The 17,127-nt window shown below is 38.5% G+C and overlaps 1 protein-coding gene across 6 annotated transcripts in view; it reads left to right on the plus strand.

Annotated features, from left to right (window-relative positions):
- Nucleotides 1-12,611, plus strand: part of PLCZ1 (phospholipase C zeta 1) — a 49,707-nt gene extending 37,096 nt beyond the window's left edge. For all 6 annotated transcript variants that reach the window (XM_047739416.1, XM_047739415.1, XM_047739418.1 and 3 more), the window contains 4 exons: nt 198-370; nt 7,401-7,533; nt 11,560-11,709; nt 12,479-12,611. In XM_047739416.1, coding sequence (XP_047595372.1) covers nt 198-370; nt 7,401-7,533; nt 11,560-11,709; nt 12,479-12,564 — 542 coding nt within the window. In that variant the 3' untranslated portion in view covers nt 12,565-12,611. The remainder of the gene's footprint in view (nt 1-197; nt 371-7,400; nt 7,534-11,559; nt 11,710-12,478) is intronic.
- Nucleotides 12,612-17,127: the final 4,516 nt, after the last annotated feature.

Below are 17,127 nucleotides of genomic sequence, written 5' to 3' on the forward strand. Positions count from 1 at the left end.
AAACTCACCTTCATACATTAATATATACATGGCAGGAAGACATGTTTAAAAGTCTGGAATTATTTGGCTAAGATGCTTGTTCTTAAAATGTTTGGATATATAAAAGCCATTAATTCAGATTCAGTAAATCTTTGAACTGTACTTCTTTAGCTATACCCTTTCTTTCCTGACAATATCAAAATACTTTTTTCTGACAGTGGCCTTAAATTTCCAGACCCCTGGTCTGCCTATGGATCTTCAAAATGGGAAATTTTTGGATAACGGTGGTTCTGGATATATTTTGAAACCACATTTCCTAAGAGATATTGAAACACAGTTTGATCCAAATGAAACACCAAGAGACACTGATCCAGTTACACTTACAATAAGGGTAAGATGAAAAACTTTTTTTCTTTTCTCTCTCTTTTTTTTTTTTTTTGTTATTATATAAGCTAGAGAGTCTGCACTAATATTTTGAGTTCCACTGATTTCCTTTAAGATCCTTTAAATTTCTGTTCATCTTTTTCAATATTATAGGTGGGTGGCATTTCAGTATCTCTCCATATCTGAAAAATCTTTCTGTTGGCTTTTTGCATGAATGATTACCTGCTTGTGAATAGAAACACTGAGGCTGAAAGCTTCTCCTCTCCAAAGTCTATGTATTCCATTGTCTTTAGGCATTTAATATTGTAATAGAGAAGTCTGAGTTCAGCCCACTAGTTACTCTGTGGATATGCGACTTTATTTAGGAGCTCTTTGCTTTTTCGTTAATCTCTAGAATTAGACTTTCACAGCTCCAGAGTTTTGCACCTTGTCTCTGTTAGTATTTAGAAACCAAAAGTCATCCATATGCTTTTCTTGAGTATTTGCCTGCGTATTTACTAATTCCTGCCAACTCTATCACTCTTTTTTCTGCTTTGGTTTTCCTCCTTATTTGATTTTATTCTTTACTGATTCTAATGTAGATGTGGATTTTTCTCCTGCATTACCAGTTTCTTTCTTCCAATTTTTATTTACCTCATTCTGCTTCCTTACCAGCTCCCTTCCCCACCACCTCACCCCTACTTCTTAAATCCTATGTGGTTTTATTGGGAGCAAAGGTAGTTGTCTAAAATTTATTCTTTCCAATAATATAGCCTTTTGAAAACTTCCTTATTCTTCTATAACCCAAGTGCTATATTTATTTCCTTTTCTTTTAAATGTCCCTGAATCTTCTGAAAGGCCCTTAGCTTTTTCTCTCTACTTAGTTACAAGCAATTCTATTTTAGATTGTATCTGCACCTGTGGTTTGCAACAAATTGGGTGGGTAGGGCTCTTTGGTCTATCTCTTGGTTTAGCTCGTTGCTCCTAGAACCATATGAACCATTTCAGATTCTGTTCTGGAATTTCGGTACTTGGATTGCTGCCCCTGGTGAGGATTTTTGGATCTGCAGTTCTGATTGAAGGGAGTGCTGCTGGCTGTGCTGTCTGATGGGGGCTTACCTGCTCTGGTGCCCCAGATGCTCCAACCCAGACAGCATGGCCTCCAGAAGCCTTCCTCTCTAGGCTCCTTCCTCTCGTGTCTTGATGGTAAAGGACTTGCGGGACCACTTTCATCCACTTCTGGCCCTAGCCTTTTTGTCCCAGCTGAGAAAGGAGATTTAAGAGATGTTGCTGTTTTCGAGAGATTAATATGTAAAGAGAGTAGAGCAAAGTTGAATGAGACAGAAATGATCCTGGCCACTGTGGGAAATAGTACTAGGGAAAAAGGTAGCCGACTTTTTACTTGGTTGTTAGGGATTTTTCTAAATTTTTAAAAAAGATTTTATTTATTTATTTGACAGACAGAGATTACAGGCAGAGAGGCAGCCAGAGAGAAAGAGGAGAAAGCAGGCTCCCCACTGAGCAGAGAGCCCCATGTGGTGCTCCGTCCCAAGATCCTGGGATCATGACCTGAGCCGAAGGCAGAGGCTTTAACCCATTGAGCCACCCAGGTGCCCCCTAATTTTTTTTTGAAGATTTTATTTGTTTGAGAGAGATATAGAGTGCAAGGAAGGGGTGGTGGAGAGGGACAAGGACACTCCATGCTGAGCACAGAGACTGTCTTAGTGCTGGATCCCACAAAACTGAGATTGTGACCTGAGCCAAAATCAAGAGTGGGCTGCTTAACTGACTGAGCCACCCATGTACCCTGGATTTTGTGACTCTATAAGTAGGAGCGTATAGGGTAGAAATTGCCTCCAGCACTGGATGCAGCCCCCAACCTGTTAGTTGGTACTCTTTCTAGGATCCAGCAAAATATTCTCCATTAAGTTTGCTTTGCAAATATTATCATAACTTCCACATTCTTTTTTTAATTTTTTAATTATTTCTTTAAGAGGGAGAGAGAGTGATCACAGAGGGAGAAGTAGGTTCCCCATTGAGCAGAGAACCTCATGTGGGACTTGATCTCAGGACCCTGGGATCATGACCCGAGCTAAAGGCAAATGCTTAACTGAGTGAGACATCAAGGCACCCTCTTTTTGAATTTTTTTAATACAAACATTTAAAAGATTAGTAATTTTTCTTTTACTTTTCAGTTATAATATAAGCTAGAAAGTATACATTAATATTTTAAGTTCCATTGACTTCTTTTAGTGCCTTTAAATTTCTGTTGATCTCTTCAGCCATTGTAGTGAGGTAGGTGGTATTTCAACATCTTGCCACATCTGAACCCGTGTCTTCCTGTTGCCTTTTTGTGTGAATGACAAAATGCAAAAGGCTGCATTGTTCTAGCCACCAAATGTAGTGTTGTAGTTGCTGCTTTAGTGAGAAAAAGGGATGAAATCAGTCACTTTGTATGGTCCCCTCCTACTTCTCACAAATCTCCTTGCTGTGCGTCTGGGGTTTTCCTTTCTCTCCCTTCTTTTTCTCTTCCTCCCAAGTGATTCTTTCTCTCTCAGATTTGTGGGTTCCTTTACTCTACCTGCCTCAGAAGTATTTGTATTGTTAAGGCTTTCTCTTTTTTTTTAAATTTCTCTTTTTTTTTAAATTTTTAACTTAAATTCAGTTTAGTTAACATAGAGCATATTATTAGTTTCAGGGGTAGAATTTAGTGATTCATCAGTTGCATATAACACCCAAGGCTCATCACATCTCATGCCCTCCTTACTGCCCATCACCCAGTTACCCCAACCTCTACCTCCCTCCCCTCCAGCATCCCTGTTTCCCAGAGTTGAGTCCTTAAGGTTTGCCATCCTCTCTGTTTTTATCTTATTTTATTTTTCCTTCCCTTCCCCTATGTTCATCTGTTTTGCTTCTTAAATTCCACATGAATGAAATTATATGGTATTTGTCTGCTATAAACATTGGGGTGCATATGTCCCTTCAAATCACTATTTTTGTATCCTTTGGATAAATACCCAGTAGTGCAATTGCTGGGTCACAGGGTAGCTCTATTTTTAACTTTTTGAGGAACCTCCATACTGTTTTCAAGAGTGGCTGCACCAGGTTGCATTCCCACCAACAGATTAAGAGGGTTCCCCTTTCTCCACACCCTTGCCAACATCTCTTGTTTCCTGTTTTGTTAATCTTAGCCATTCTGATAAGTATGAGGTGATATCTCATTGTGGTTTTGATTTCTACTCCCCTGATGCTGAGTGATATGGAGCATTTTTTCATGTGTCTATTAGACTAAGGCTTTTTCTTAATCCTCATCTCAAACTAAACATTATCCTATGTCCTTTTATATACATTCATGGTTTTAACTGCCAACAATGCTCAAATCTTTAATCTGACTTCATTTCTGGAATGTAAAGACATACTTTAAATATTCTACTTAACATCCTTACCTGTTTAATCCTTGCTCTGTCAACCTTATCATATTAAATGCTGAACATCCCTTCCTAATCCAATCTTACTTTCTTTAAATGTCATTGAACTCCATTGAATTCATTGTGTCAATTAACTCGGGCTAGAAAATTGGGAAGCATTCCTCTGTTCCACATCTGTCACTTCCTGTGTCCCATCTCTAAATTTTATTGATTCAAAAAGTCTTCCTTATCCAATCCCTTGGTCTGATGCCATTTGCTACTCTCCACTCCCCCCCCCCCCTTTTTAAGGAATTTGTTACGTGGCATCACATTATTCCATTACATTATGAGTCTTAAGTGTTTTTCACATAGCCTGTCTCAGTCCAGCTGAATATCTTCCACAAGTTGTCCAGAGACGACGTGCTCCAGTGCTAATCTCATCATGCCTACTTAATGTTTCTTTGGGCGTCCTGCTTGCTTGCTTAGTCAGGGCTTAGCCTAATTCTCTGGGCCCATCTCTCATGACTTCTAGTCTTACACTTACTCTATGACCATATGACAACTCCATGCATTACATATGCTTTTTCCTTTGACTGGATCATTCTTCCATCCCTCACCTGCCTGTTGATTCAGACCCATTTTTCAAGACTTAAGGGTCACTTCTTTTTGGAAATTTTTTCCCCTACACTGAATTAGTTAGGCTTCTTTTTGTAGTTTTGTTTCTTCATACCCCCTATAGGTGCGTACACATGCAATACGCCACTGTATTCTACAGGCCTCCACCAGAGATATTGCAGGTCTGGTTCTAGACCACCACAAGAAAGTGAATATCACATAAAGCAAGTCAAATGAACTCTTTGGTTCCCCAGAGCATATGAAAGTTACGTTTATACTATAGTCTATTAAGTGTGTAATGGTATTATGTCTAAAAAAAATAATGTACATACCTTAATTAATACTTTGTCACTAAAAAATGCTAACCATCGTCTGAGCTTTCAGGGGGTCACAGTCTTTTGGCTAGTGGAGGGTATTGCCTGGATATGGATGGCTGCTGACTGAGCAGGGGGGCGCTTGCTCAGAGTCCGGGTTGCTGTGGTATTGTTTGGTCAACTACCTTGATGTAGTCTTCTAAGTCCTTTGCCGTCATGTCAAAAATTGTCACAGCATCTTCACCAGGAGTAGATTTCAGCTCAAGAAACTGCTTTCTTTGCTCATATCCATCAGTGGCAACTCCTCATCTGTTCAAGTTTGATCATGAGATTCGAGTAATTCAGTCAAATCTTGAGGCTCCGCTTCTGACTGTCATTCTCTTGCTGTTTCTGCCCCATCTGCCATCAGAACACACACATGTATTAGTTTGCTGTCTTACATGGACATGCTTGGTGGCACCCCCAAAATAATTACCATAGTAACATCGAAGATCACTGATCACAGATCCCCATAAGAACTATAATAATAATGACAAAATCTGAAATAGTGTGAGAATTACCAAAATGTGACGGAGGAACATGAAGTGAACCACAGCTGTTGGAAAAATGGTGCCCATAGACTTGTTCATTGAAGAATTGCCACAGACCTTCAGTTTGTAAAAAACTGCAATATCTGCAAAATAGAAAAAATAAAAAATAGAAAAAATAAAAAAAAATAAAAAAAGAATAAAAAAGCTCAATAACATGGAGTATGCCTGTAATTGTTTATTTACTTGGGCTTGTCTTCCTCTCTTGTCGCACAGATGCTTACAAATGCCACCTCTTTGTTTCTGAAGGGTCTCATATAGGGATGAAAGTGACATGATATAAAACAGGCAGGATTAATGATTTTCCTGAGACAGTGCTGCCATAAATATCCATGTGGGTCCTTCTCTCTTGGTTTGATCATTCTGGAGAGCTTTTATTACAACTTGTACAAATTGTTGAAGACATGCTTTGGAAATCAAGAAATCTTGTTTTGCCTTTAGCTTTATGTCCTTGATGAAGACATTTCAACATTTCTGATTTAATCTCTGTCATCTGCAAATGGAGAGTTTTGGATTAGGTCAATCATTTTCAAACTTATAAAAATGATGCAACCATTTTCTAAGTTCAAAAATCTTTTGCATAAGGCCGATAGATGAAACCAGAGGTACTCTAATTGACCATCAAGGGTTTTCTTTTTCTTTTCTTTTCTTTCTTTTTTTTTTTCTTTTTAAGATTTCATTCATTCATTGGACAGACAGAGATCACAAGTAGGCAGAGAGGCAGGCAGAGAGAGAGGGGGAAGCAGGGTCCCTGCCGAGCAAGGTGCCTGAGGCGGGGCTCCATCCCAGGACTCTGGGATCATGACCCAAGCTGAAGGCAAAGGCTTCAACCCACTTAGCCACCTAGGTGCCCCAAGAGTTTTCTTTTTGACATCTATCTCTATGGTGGCCCCTGGAAGGGCTCTGTGAATCAGAGTGTAAAAAGTATTTGAATAATAGCCTCTAAATTTTTTTTCAGGTCTCATATTCAATTGTTATTATATTTTAGTCAGACAATTTTTTTTTTTTTTTTTGGACCTGAGTTGCACCAAAGCCAAACCTTCTCCATATTGGTAAGGGTCTATTACCTGCAGAGGAGATACTCACCTGGGAAGCTCTGGTATCAGTGTACTTATTGATTATGGCCAATGTTCTAACTACCTCGATGTCTAATTAGGCTGATTGATCAATGCCCATTCTATAGTTGTTGTTAAATATTTGCACAGTCACTCTGGTTTCCAGCTAATGTTGTAATATGTGGATGTAGGAAAGGAAAAATACACTGACACTTTTTCTGTTTTTTTTTTTTCTCTTCCTTCCTTCCTTTTTTTTCAAAAAATTATTTATTTTGTTTCTCTTTATTATAATCTTCAGAAATTGAAATTATGCCTCAATTTTTATATCAGTATGTTTTACAAATCAGCACACTTGAAATAGTGTTTTTCATTTAGACTTTGTCCCTTAAAGTAAGACAAAACTTAGCTTCAGCAGCTAGTTTGACAATACAAGGTTAAACAAAACTATTGTTAATTACTTTAAGTGTTCCTCTGATACCCAGTCCCTAATATATGTATGAAATCATTGATTTTGTCAGATTCACATTACTTACGATAATATTGACAATAATAGGTAATATAAAATTTTATCATAAATTATCCAAATGTAAATTATACTATCAAAAATGCTATCATAGGAAATTATGCAGTGTTTCTTTCTTATATTTCAGAAGTAGTATTACTATTATTTCTAATTTTTGACTATTTAATACAGTATGAATTTCAAGATAGTTCATGTTAGCAGAGTAATTCAGCCTGAATTACAGTAGACTATGATTATATTAATACTTTTAAGCAATGCCTTATAACAACTATAATAAAGACTTTAAAAATAAAAATGTTGAACTATAAAACTCAATGTGAATTTTACTATAATTATATACTGGTAAAATGGAATAATGCAGACATATTCTTAGTTTTCACCTACCCTCACTTGAGGATAAGAGTTAAGGTTTAAAATGTGCATTATATTCCATTTTTAATTTTTTTGTGGGAACTGAGAGTCTGTCATTTTTTTGGAATACATATTTTATTTTGAAATTACGTGATTACACAGTTTGAAATCCTATTAAATTTTTGCATTCAAATATTTTTGTGCAGCTTATCAGTGGTATCCAGTTACCTCCCAGTAACAATTCATCATCTAACAAAGCTAACACACTAGTGATTCTAGAAATTTTTGGTGTTCCAGATGATCATGTGAGACAGCAGACTCGTGTAATTAAAAAAAATGGTGAGCTCCTAATATATTTTTATTGAACTTCTACTAGGCTTCTTGTTGGAAAGTTTAAAATTTATTTATTCATAGAATTTTGAGACATCTTTATTATTCATAAGACAAGGGCTTTGCATTAGGTTTAAGATGACCAAAGTTGTTATATGCAGCGAAAACAATTTGATAATGATTCAATGTATTGTTTAGATGTATTTTCAGATTACAGATACAAAAGTTTATCTAACCTGAAAAATTACTACCTTTTTTTCACTTTGACCTCCTTTTTATGTATCTTCCTATTTTGCTGAATTAAAGGGACATTTTGATGGCTGCAAGTCTACTTAGCTTCTAGCCTTTGTGTAAAATAAAGAACATATGATTATTCTGATATATAGTATATTTCCCATTTTTATTTCACTGTTTGAATTATTTTAGATCAAAGGTCTGTGGTTTTTGGCTCTGGCTAAGGATGCCATAGAAACCTACTCATACAATATTTGGATTCATAATTCAGTCATTTTTGCCAGAAGGGAAATGTAGGAATGGAAGAAATGACTTGGGTAAGATTTTTAGTTCCAGCATCCCGTGGTATTTTATGTAATACACTACTGACAGCATCACATCTTCGCTGAGTTTGAAGTCATTAAGGACATTAAAGTGTAGTCAGGGTCACTTTGGAGGAGACCTTGGAACTGACTCCTGAGTCTAGAATCTTCTTTGTGTGGATATTCCCAAAGTGTAGCTGGCTTCAGTTCAGAGTCTGCAAATATGTGCTCGGTTAAATGGCACCAATGGAAAAACGGGTGCAGTCATACTAGTCTCTCTTTTTCTTTTTTCCCTTGGGTGATAATCTCTAATAATGCCCACCATCTGTCCTCCTATTGACACCCCAAATACTCCTCCAGTGTTCACCTAGGGCAAAGGGTATGGAAGAAAGATGTGGAAAATTTTGACTACTTCATCCTAGGTTATCTATAGGAAAGGATGTTGGTGATGACTCACCGGCTTATTTGGCAAGGCTTGGATTTGAAGGCATACTACAATGGCGGTGTCATGAAAAGGTAACTGCTTATGTCAGGAAGCTTGTAGTACCCTATCTCTTGTTCTCTTCCATCCCCCTACTTGAATCTTCATGACAAAATGCACAGAACATTTATTTATTCAAGGCACCCCTTATAATATGATTCTAGTTCCCATTAGAATTTAGATTATATCCCTGAGTCTTATGGAAATATTCCTACAGAAATTAAATTTAGTTTATCTAACGATACTGAACCTCTTTTTTTTTTTTTTTAAAGATTTTATTTGTTTATTTGACAGAGAGAGATCACAAGTAGACAGAGAGACAGGCAGAGAGAGAGAGAGAGAGAGAGAGAGGGAAGCAGGTTCCCTGCTGAGCAGAGAGCCCGATGCGGGACTTGATCCCAGGACCCTGAGATCATGACCTGAGCTGAAGGCAGCGGCTTAACCCACTGAGCCACCCAGGCTCCCCTGAACCTCTTTTATTAGAAGCCTGGTGATAAGTATCAAGAAAACTTAAAATCTCTGTTTACTTAATGTATTACTATGTATGTCCAAATCAACTCTATTGAAGATAGTTTTCAATTTGGTATGGGAGATAAGATACAATAAAACTAATATGATAGAGTCATTAATATTTTAAGGAAGGTAAAAGAATTGTAGTGGAACAGGCAAATTGGGAGATGGTTCTTGGAGAAGGAATAGAATTTTTTACAGAGACTGAGAATGAAGGCATTGAAGGCAAAAGGAATAATATGAGCCCTAAAATCTGGAGAAGACTAAATCCAAACATGCTAGGGAAAAATACAGAAGTTTAATATGGGTGGAATACAGGGTGAGGTAAAATGAAAAAGTTATGTTGGGGATGGTCATGGAAAATTGGGAAAGGCATGATAAGGTGTTGGGTAATGTCTTTTCTGTAGAAAATGAACAAAATTAAAACTCTTAAACAGGGAGATAGCACTAACATAGTTGAGCTTTAGGGAGATTGTTTCTGCAGATTGGGTAGAAAGCAGTGTATGCAAGAGAGATGAGAAATACAAAATAGAGTCAGGATATGATTCATGGCTAGAGGATGAGGATTTCCAGTCAAAGAAGGCCCATGGCATCAGAAAAGGAGTGGAGGATGAACATGAGGAAGACTAGCAGGAACAAAAGTCTACATAGCTGGAAAAGGGAGATTCTGGGATGGCTTAGCTACTAAAGTAATTGTGGTATAATAAAAGAAATGAGAGTCTGGAAGGAAAAAGATCACATTTGGATAAGGTGTGGAAGTAATTTTTCAGTTTTGATCATGCTCGAGAAAACTATTTGTAATCATCAGATTTGGTGTCCTCCTCCTCTCCCTCTTTCCTTCCTCTCTTCCTCCTTTCCTCTCTTTTCTTTCCTTCCTTCCTTCCTTCCTTCCTTCCTTCCTTCCTTCCTTCCTTCTCTCTCTCTTTCTTTTCTTTCTTTCTTTCTTTCTTTCTCTCTCTCTCTCTTTCTTTCTTTCTTCTTCTTTCTTTTTTTTTTTTTTTTTTTTATTTGACAGAGAGAGATCACAAGCAGACAGAGAGGCAGGCAGAGAGAGAGAGAGAGGGAAGCAGGCTTCCTGCTGAGCAGAGAGCCCGATGCGGGACTCGATCCCAGGACCCCGAGATCATGACCTGAGCCGAAGGCAGCGGCTTAACCCACTGAGCCACCCAGGCACCCCTTTCTTCTTCTTTCTTAAAAGGGCTTTCTTATATGATACGTATGATTTATGTGTGAGTGTGTGTGTGAGAGAGAGTTTATAGGGAAGTAGGGTTAGAGGAGGAAGACAAATCAGTATAAGAATTTTGTGCCCATGGGGCACCTGCTTCCCTCTCTCTCTCTCTCTCTCTCTCTGCCTGCCTTTCTGTCTACTTGTGATCTCTCTCTGTCAAATAAATAAATAAAATCTTTAAAAAAAAATTTTGTGCCCATTTTAAAGTGTCTATAAAAAATTGACTCTTAGATCTGCTCTTGCACTCCATGGCATTATTTCTTTGCTTAAGGCAAGGTAATACATTCATTATAGCAGCATGAGCCAATTGGTTTAATATTTTCATGGGCATAGACTTCATCCTGGATTACTATCTGGTAAATGTGTGCTTGTGACCACAGAGTCACCCAGAAAACAGAAAATATAATTAGTCACAAATTCTTTAATGCTTCTGGAAAGGTAACTTGAAGAACAAAACCTACTTACGTAGCAAGCATAGCATTACCTTTGTACATGAAAGTGATACATATTATTTCTCTCTGAACCTAAGTAGACTATATATTTGATCTGGATGTGAATATCTTGATTCCATTAAATTATGCTTAAGTATTGGATGATTTGGGTTATGTTTTGACACAATTTGGATTTCTTATTTGGCAAGAGATTGTTGTTTGGGATGATTATTTTGCTGAAGATCTAAATGACTCAACACCTGGGACTTTAAAATGAGCACTTATTCAAAAGAAGGATCAAAGGCTGGCTTTGGAGCACTTAGCTCTCAGACCAACAACTATGGAGCTCATCCCATAATAGGAGCTGGTATAGAAAAATGACAGTATTTAACTCCTTTGTTAGGGAAATGCCCGAACCCAGCAGTCATACTGCCAAGTGATGAAATGCTTAGCTCTGAAATTGGACTCCATTTGTTTGAATTCCTGCCCTGTCACTTAAGGGCTGTGTATGTGAAACCCTGAGGAAGTTATGTAACATCTTTCCGGCTCAGTTTTCTCATCCTTAAATGTGGATAGTAATAACCCTGATGGGTTTGTTGTAAGGTTGAAATGAGATTATCTACTTAAAGTTCTTATCATATTGCCCAGCAATACTAAGAACCTAATAATTATTGTTATTGTCATCAATATTCCTTTCTCAATGGGTGTGTGAAAAATTCAAGTGCTCTAAAACATAAACTATTAATATTAGTAAGTGTTGAAAAGAAAAAATTTCAGAGAACAGATACCATGCATTACTATAGACATAGTGTCTATGATTTTTTGATGATATGTTCCTTTATATTTCAGCTTTTTGTCCAAGATGGAATGAAACATTCACATTCATTATTCAGGTGCCAGAATTGGCTCTGATACGTTTCGTTGTTGAAAGTCAAGGTCTAATAACTGGAAATGAATTTCTTGGCCAATATACTTTACCAGTTCTATGCATGAACAAAGGTAATATTCTGAAAAGTAAGATGATTGTGCTGACCATTAGAACTTGCATTTACCAAAGAAACACATTGATAGACCAGATAGCTCTATCCATGACAGTCAGAGGTAAAGGAACTTTTATGCATTGACACATATTTTCTCTCAGTGGTAGTATAGAAATGTGTTCTCATGTGGAAGGTGGGATTGTGGTTTGGGATCGCTAGGAAGATAAATTAGACAAACATGGAATGTCTTAGCATTTCTTTACATGGATCGTTGCTCTTTTGTTTCAATTAAGAATAGTCATGACTACCACAGAGAAATCAAGCATGGGAATCAAAGAGAAGGGAGAAGCAGGGACTCATCTTCCAGCCCAAAAAGGGTCTGGGAGCCCAAGATCGTCCTTTCTTGACTCTTTCCAGGGCCGACTTAATGTTGCCGTCAGCTTGTGGAGGTGATTTATACAATGCCTCGAATTACCTTGTCTCAGTGTGTTTACTTCTCTAGCACCATCTGAGCAGTATCCCGGAACCAGAGTCTTCCTGCAGCAGAAGGGTGGTGGCGAATTTAGCACACTGCACTTTGAGGGAGGAGAAGTGTGATCTGTGTGCTCAGTGTTCGGCATTAAGAAGTAGAATAGAAACTTCAGATATTTTCTCTTATGTACAAGAGGAATATAACAATGTGGTCATAGTTTTTCCATAGGCTTAGTAAAGATAGAGTCTCAACAACACTGTTGAGAACACTACTGATTGATTTTTATTGTCCTAATTGGATATGATTCCTTTTGCAGGCTACCGTCGTGTTCCTCTGTTTTCCAAAATGGGCGAGAGCCTTGAGCCAGCTGCACTGTTTATTTATGTGTGGTATGTTAGATAGCAACTAAAATCACTGACGTATTGTTAGCTATACATCCTAATAAAACAGCCAAAAACAAATGTCTATACCTTTTCTCTTTATTTAAAAACATAAAGCAAAAGAATTACTTACAAAAACAGACATATTGAGCAAATTCCCCTTTAATTGGCAAAACAGAACAGTGGAAAAAAAGAAAGCAAAACCGTTCAGAGGGTCCTGACACTGTGGCACTCTTGTAGCCCAGTTTTCCTGCATCCCCTCACCCCACCGCTCCCCTGCTGTCTGCTGAGGCTGCTCTTCAACTAGCTTGTGTCATTTTAAATGAGTAGAACTTCCAAGCTCTTAAAATATGTCTGATTAGGGGCGCCTGGGTGGCTCAGTGGGTTAAAGCCTCTGCCTTCAGCTCAGGTCATGATCCCAGGGTCCTGGGATCGAGCCCCGCATCGGGCTCTCTGCTCAGCAGGGAGCCTGCTTCCTCCTCTCTCTCTGCCTGCTTCTCTGCCTACTTGTGATCTCTGTCTGTCAAATAAATAAATAAAATCTTAAAAAAATATATGTCTGATTATACAAGATATGTTGGCAAATATTTATCAGTAAAAAGAACTGTGAAACCTAAGAGTGTTTTAACTTCTAGACACCCACTGCCACGTGTTGTAGTGAACTGGAATTAGATTCCCAGGTGCTATGTGCCCTTTTACATCCTAGACAGTAATTAGCCCCTGCCTCCTGCTCCTGCTAGTTCTTAGATGCTGGGCATTGGGTTTGGTATCCTGTAATTACACAGACATTTTTATGAGTGCCTATGAAATTGATTTGCAGTCAAACGGTGTTCAATCTCCCTATCTGTAAAAGAGATCTACTCTGTCGACTTCTGTGCTCGGATCTCTGAATTCACACTGTTTTTGAATCTGTGCTAAATGTACTTTGAAGATGGTCTTTGGTCAGAGATGAGATTCCTGTGTTATTTCATATGCTGAGCTTCTCACCATCAGCAGCACTTTGATTTACTCCATGTCCTATGCAGAGTAATATAGTTCCTTATTAACTCTTCTTCAGAAAAACTCCAGGGATGTTAATACTTATTCTATGACATTGTTATATAGGAGTGAGGCAAAAGTATGCAGCACAATTTTTGACTAATTAGGGAATCCTCATAATTCAGATTTAATTTCAACAAATTTCAACAAATTAAACCTGAACTTATAACTAAAATAACAAAAATGACTTTGAGATGTTTACTAATGCATTCTCTCTTGATGGCCAGAAAAATACAAAATAACCCAACTACTTTATTTTACTACTATGGTTCACCCTCAGAACCACATATTTAAAATAAAGATGCCACTGGAATTCAAATACCCAAGTCATAAGCAGTGAGAAAAGTCCTAGTATATCATCAATGAGATACTCCCTCATGGCTGTTCTAGGGTTAAGCGTGTGGTGCCCTCTTCCCAGTGGTGAGGCACAGCCAGTTCTCAGACGGATACTTTTATTTTGTTAGATAATAGAAAGATCTTATTTAAATCTTTAATTGTACAGTCTAATAGCGGGTGGGGTGTTCAGCCCATTGACCCAAGGCCTTAAGCCTTTTAAACTCCTAAAGTCTTCTGAAGATCTGGAATTCCATGAGATTTAAAGACTCTGATCAGGTGAGTTTTTGCAGAAGTGCACTAATTCTGCAGCAGGATAAACTTCTATTTCTTATACCATCAAGATTTGAAATGAGGTAGAAAAAATGATATGTACATTTTTTCCCTCACTTTTGTTCAGGTACTAACCAAATTCAGCTCACTAACTTTGAAGAACAAATCTTTCATTTTTTGATATCCCACTCTGCATCAGAAATGCACTTTTGAAAGGAAACACTAGATCATTTTATTTCCTGTCTGGTGATCTTATAATGTCTTTTAACATCTTTGGTCCCATTTTTTGTATGCATTTACTTTCCTTTTGAATTGAACTAGAGTATTAGTACTATGACTACTACGACTACTACACTACTACTACTACTACTATTAATTTTCTTACACTAGTATCTACCATAGAAACTCCACAGCCAGGGAATTTTCTCATTTTAGGGAAGGTTGGGAATGATGTGAGAGACCAGCTTTGATTCGTGCTGTCTAAACATGATTTTTTTTTTGAAGATTTTGTTTATTTATTTATTTTGGAGAGAGAAAGAAAGTGAGCACACACAGCATGGTGAGGGGAGTGGCAGAAGAGGAGGGAGAGAGAGAGAATCTCAAGCAGACTCCATTCTAAGCATGGAGCCCAAGGCGGAGCTCCATCGGAGGACCCACTGAGACTGTGATCTGATCCAAAATCAAGATCAGCCACTTGGGGCGCCTGGGTGGCTCAGTGGGTTAAAGCCTCTGCCTTCAGCTCAGGTCATGATCCCAAGCTCCTGGGATCGAGCCCCGCATTAGGCTCTCTGATCAGCAGGGAACCTGCTTCCCTCTCTCTCTCTGCCTGCCTCTCTGCCTACTTGTGATCTCTGTCTGTCAAATACATAAATAAAATCTTAAAAAAAAAAAAGGAAAAAGATCAGCCACTTAACCCATTGAGCCACCCAGGTGCCCCTAGGCATAATTCACTTGCAGGAAAAAATAGGCTTGGTGAGTGGAAAGAAATACAAAGAAATAGAAGGAAGGGCTAAATGAACCCCTGGGCTGTGGCAACAGAAAACATTTTGTCTTTTAAATTCTCAGTTGAAATGTCAGTTCCTTGGGGGAAGCCATCCACCATCTCTTAGACTAGGTCATGTTCCTTGGTGTATGTTTCCATACAACTGACAGAATGACAGCTAGGAACTGACATTGCACTATCAGGTGGGCCCTGTCATTAGGAGCTGACCTGACACTTGCAGTTAGACCTTGGTGTCTGTCCTGTTGAACATGACTGGCTTCACAGAACAACATTAGACAAGACCACTCTGACCATGACTGAACACATGAATATTGTCCAAAAACAAAAATGCCAAATGTTCTCCTATCTTGGCTAACACGAGTGACTGTTGATTCTTTTTTATTTTTAGTTTCTTTTAAGATTTTATTTATTTGAGTGAGAGAGAACAGAAGTGAGAAGGAGGGGCAGAGAGAAAGGGAAAAGCAGACTACCCAGTGAGCAGAGAGCCCAAGGTGGGACTTGATCCCAGGACCCTGAGATCATGACCTGAGTCGAAGGCAGACACTTAACCAACTGAGCCACCCAGGCGCCCCTAGACTGTTGATTCTTTACCAATTATACCTTTTGCCTTGATTCATTGTTTTTTTTTTTTTAAACCTAAGGCTTTTTTTTTTTTTTTTAAAGATTTTATTTATTTATTTGACAGAGAGAGATCACAAGAAGGCAGACAGGCAGGCAGAGAGAGAGGAGGAAGCAGGCTCCCTGCTGAGCAGAGAGCCTGATGCGGGGCTCCATCCCAGGACTCTGAGATCATGACCTAAGCCGAAGGCAGAGGCTTTAACCCACTGAGCCACCCAGGTGCCCTGATTCATTGTTTTTATCTTATGGATAAGATTTATTCCATTCATAGAATTGCCCCCCTACTCTTGACAACATCCAATGCAGGGAAGAGCTCTACATCCTTGAAACACGCCCTCCCCCCACCCAATCATCTAACACATGTCTAAATCCAATCATAAGTGCTTTTCAACATCCTTTTACTGAGATGCCCCGTGGTTCCCTGTTTGTGGCCCCCCCTCCTTATTGCAATGATCAATAAACCCAACTTTGTATGTTCCTGGTGATCTTTAGCTGGTTGGCATTGATGAAAACCTGGCTTCTCCTTCTGTAATATGCATTACCTTGTAGGGATCAGTGTGACAGGAAAGTTTTGTTATGTTGTTGATTTTGACCTTTTCTCTCTTTTTTCTGCTTGTGCTTGTTTAGAGCCTCAGAATGCATAGAGAGCACAATCTCCCCCTTTAGACTTCCTGTGACTTTTGTTTGGGTGATGGCGGCTACCAGAGGCCAGCGATGCTGGTTGCTGAAGAGTCAAGTTGCCTATCTCTGAAAGAAGTGTGGAGAAGCTCCCAGTAGTTATAAAAAAGAAGTCTTTATTTTCATTTTGGGTATGGGGAGTGTATGGTGATTTTGAGGGACACAGACAACGCACCCAAGAGAGTGCCTCCAAGGGTTGCCGTTAAAATCTTTATGCAGATTTCAAGGGATGTTTGGGAACCACAATGGTGAGAAGTTCATGCTGTGCACTGGTGTAGAGAAAATGGAATCACTCTCAGCGAAGCCCTTATGAGCTTGAACGATGAACATTTTATTGGGAGAACATATGAGTTTCATTTTTCAGGAGTTATTAGGATTCCATAATCTTGGTGCTACATAAACATTTATTAAATTGCATTTATTTCAAAGTAATAACCCTCTGGCCATATTTGTACCAACAAAGGATTCTTATGATGCGGTTTGGATTCTTAGGCCATAAGTTTGAGCTCTCGGTATAATCAGAGCAAACATTTTCCCCAGCCTCTAGAGATTTCTGTTTCACACATCAAAGGGGTGGATTAAAGTGGGATTTCAATTTAGGAGAGATTGGAATCTGTGTGTCTTGTGTAAGACACCCAGCCC

Source organism: Lutra lutra, chromosome 8, assembly GCF_902655055.1.
Source record: "Lutra lutra chromosome 8, mLutLut1.2, whole genome shotgun sequence".
Taxonomy (NCBI): Eukaryota; Metazoa; Chordata; class Mammalia; order Carnivora; family Mustelidae; genus Lutra; species Lutra lutra.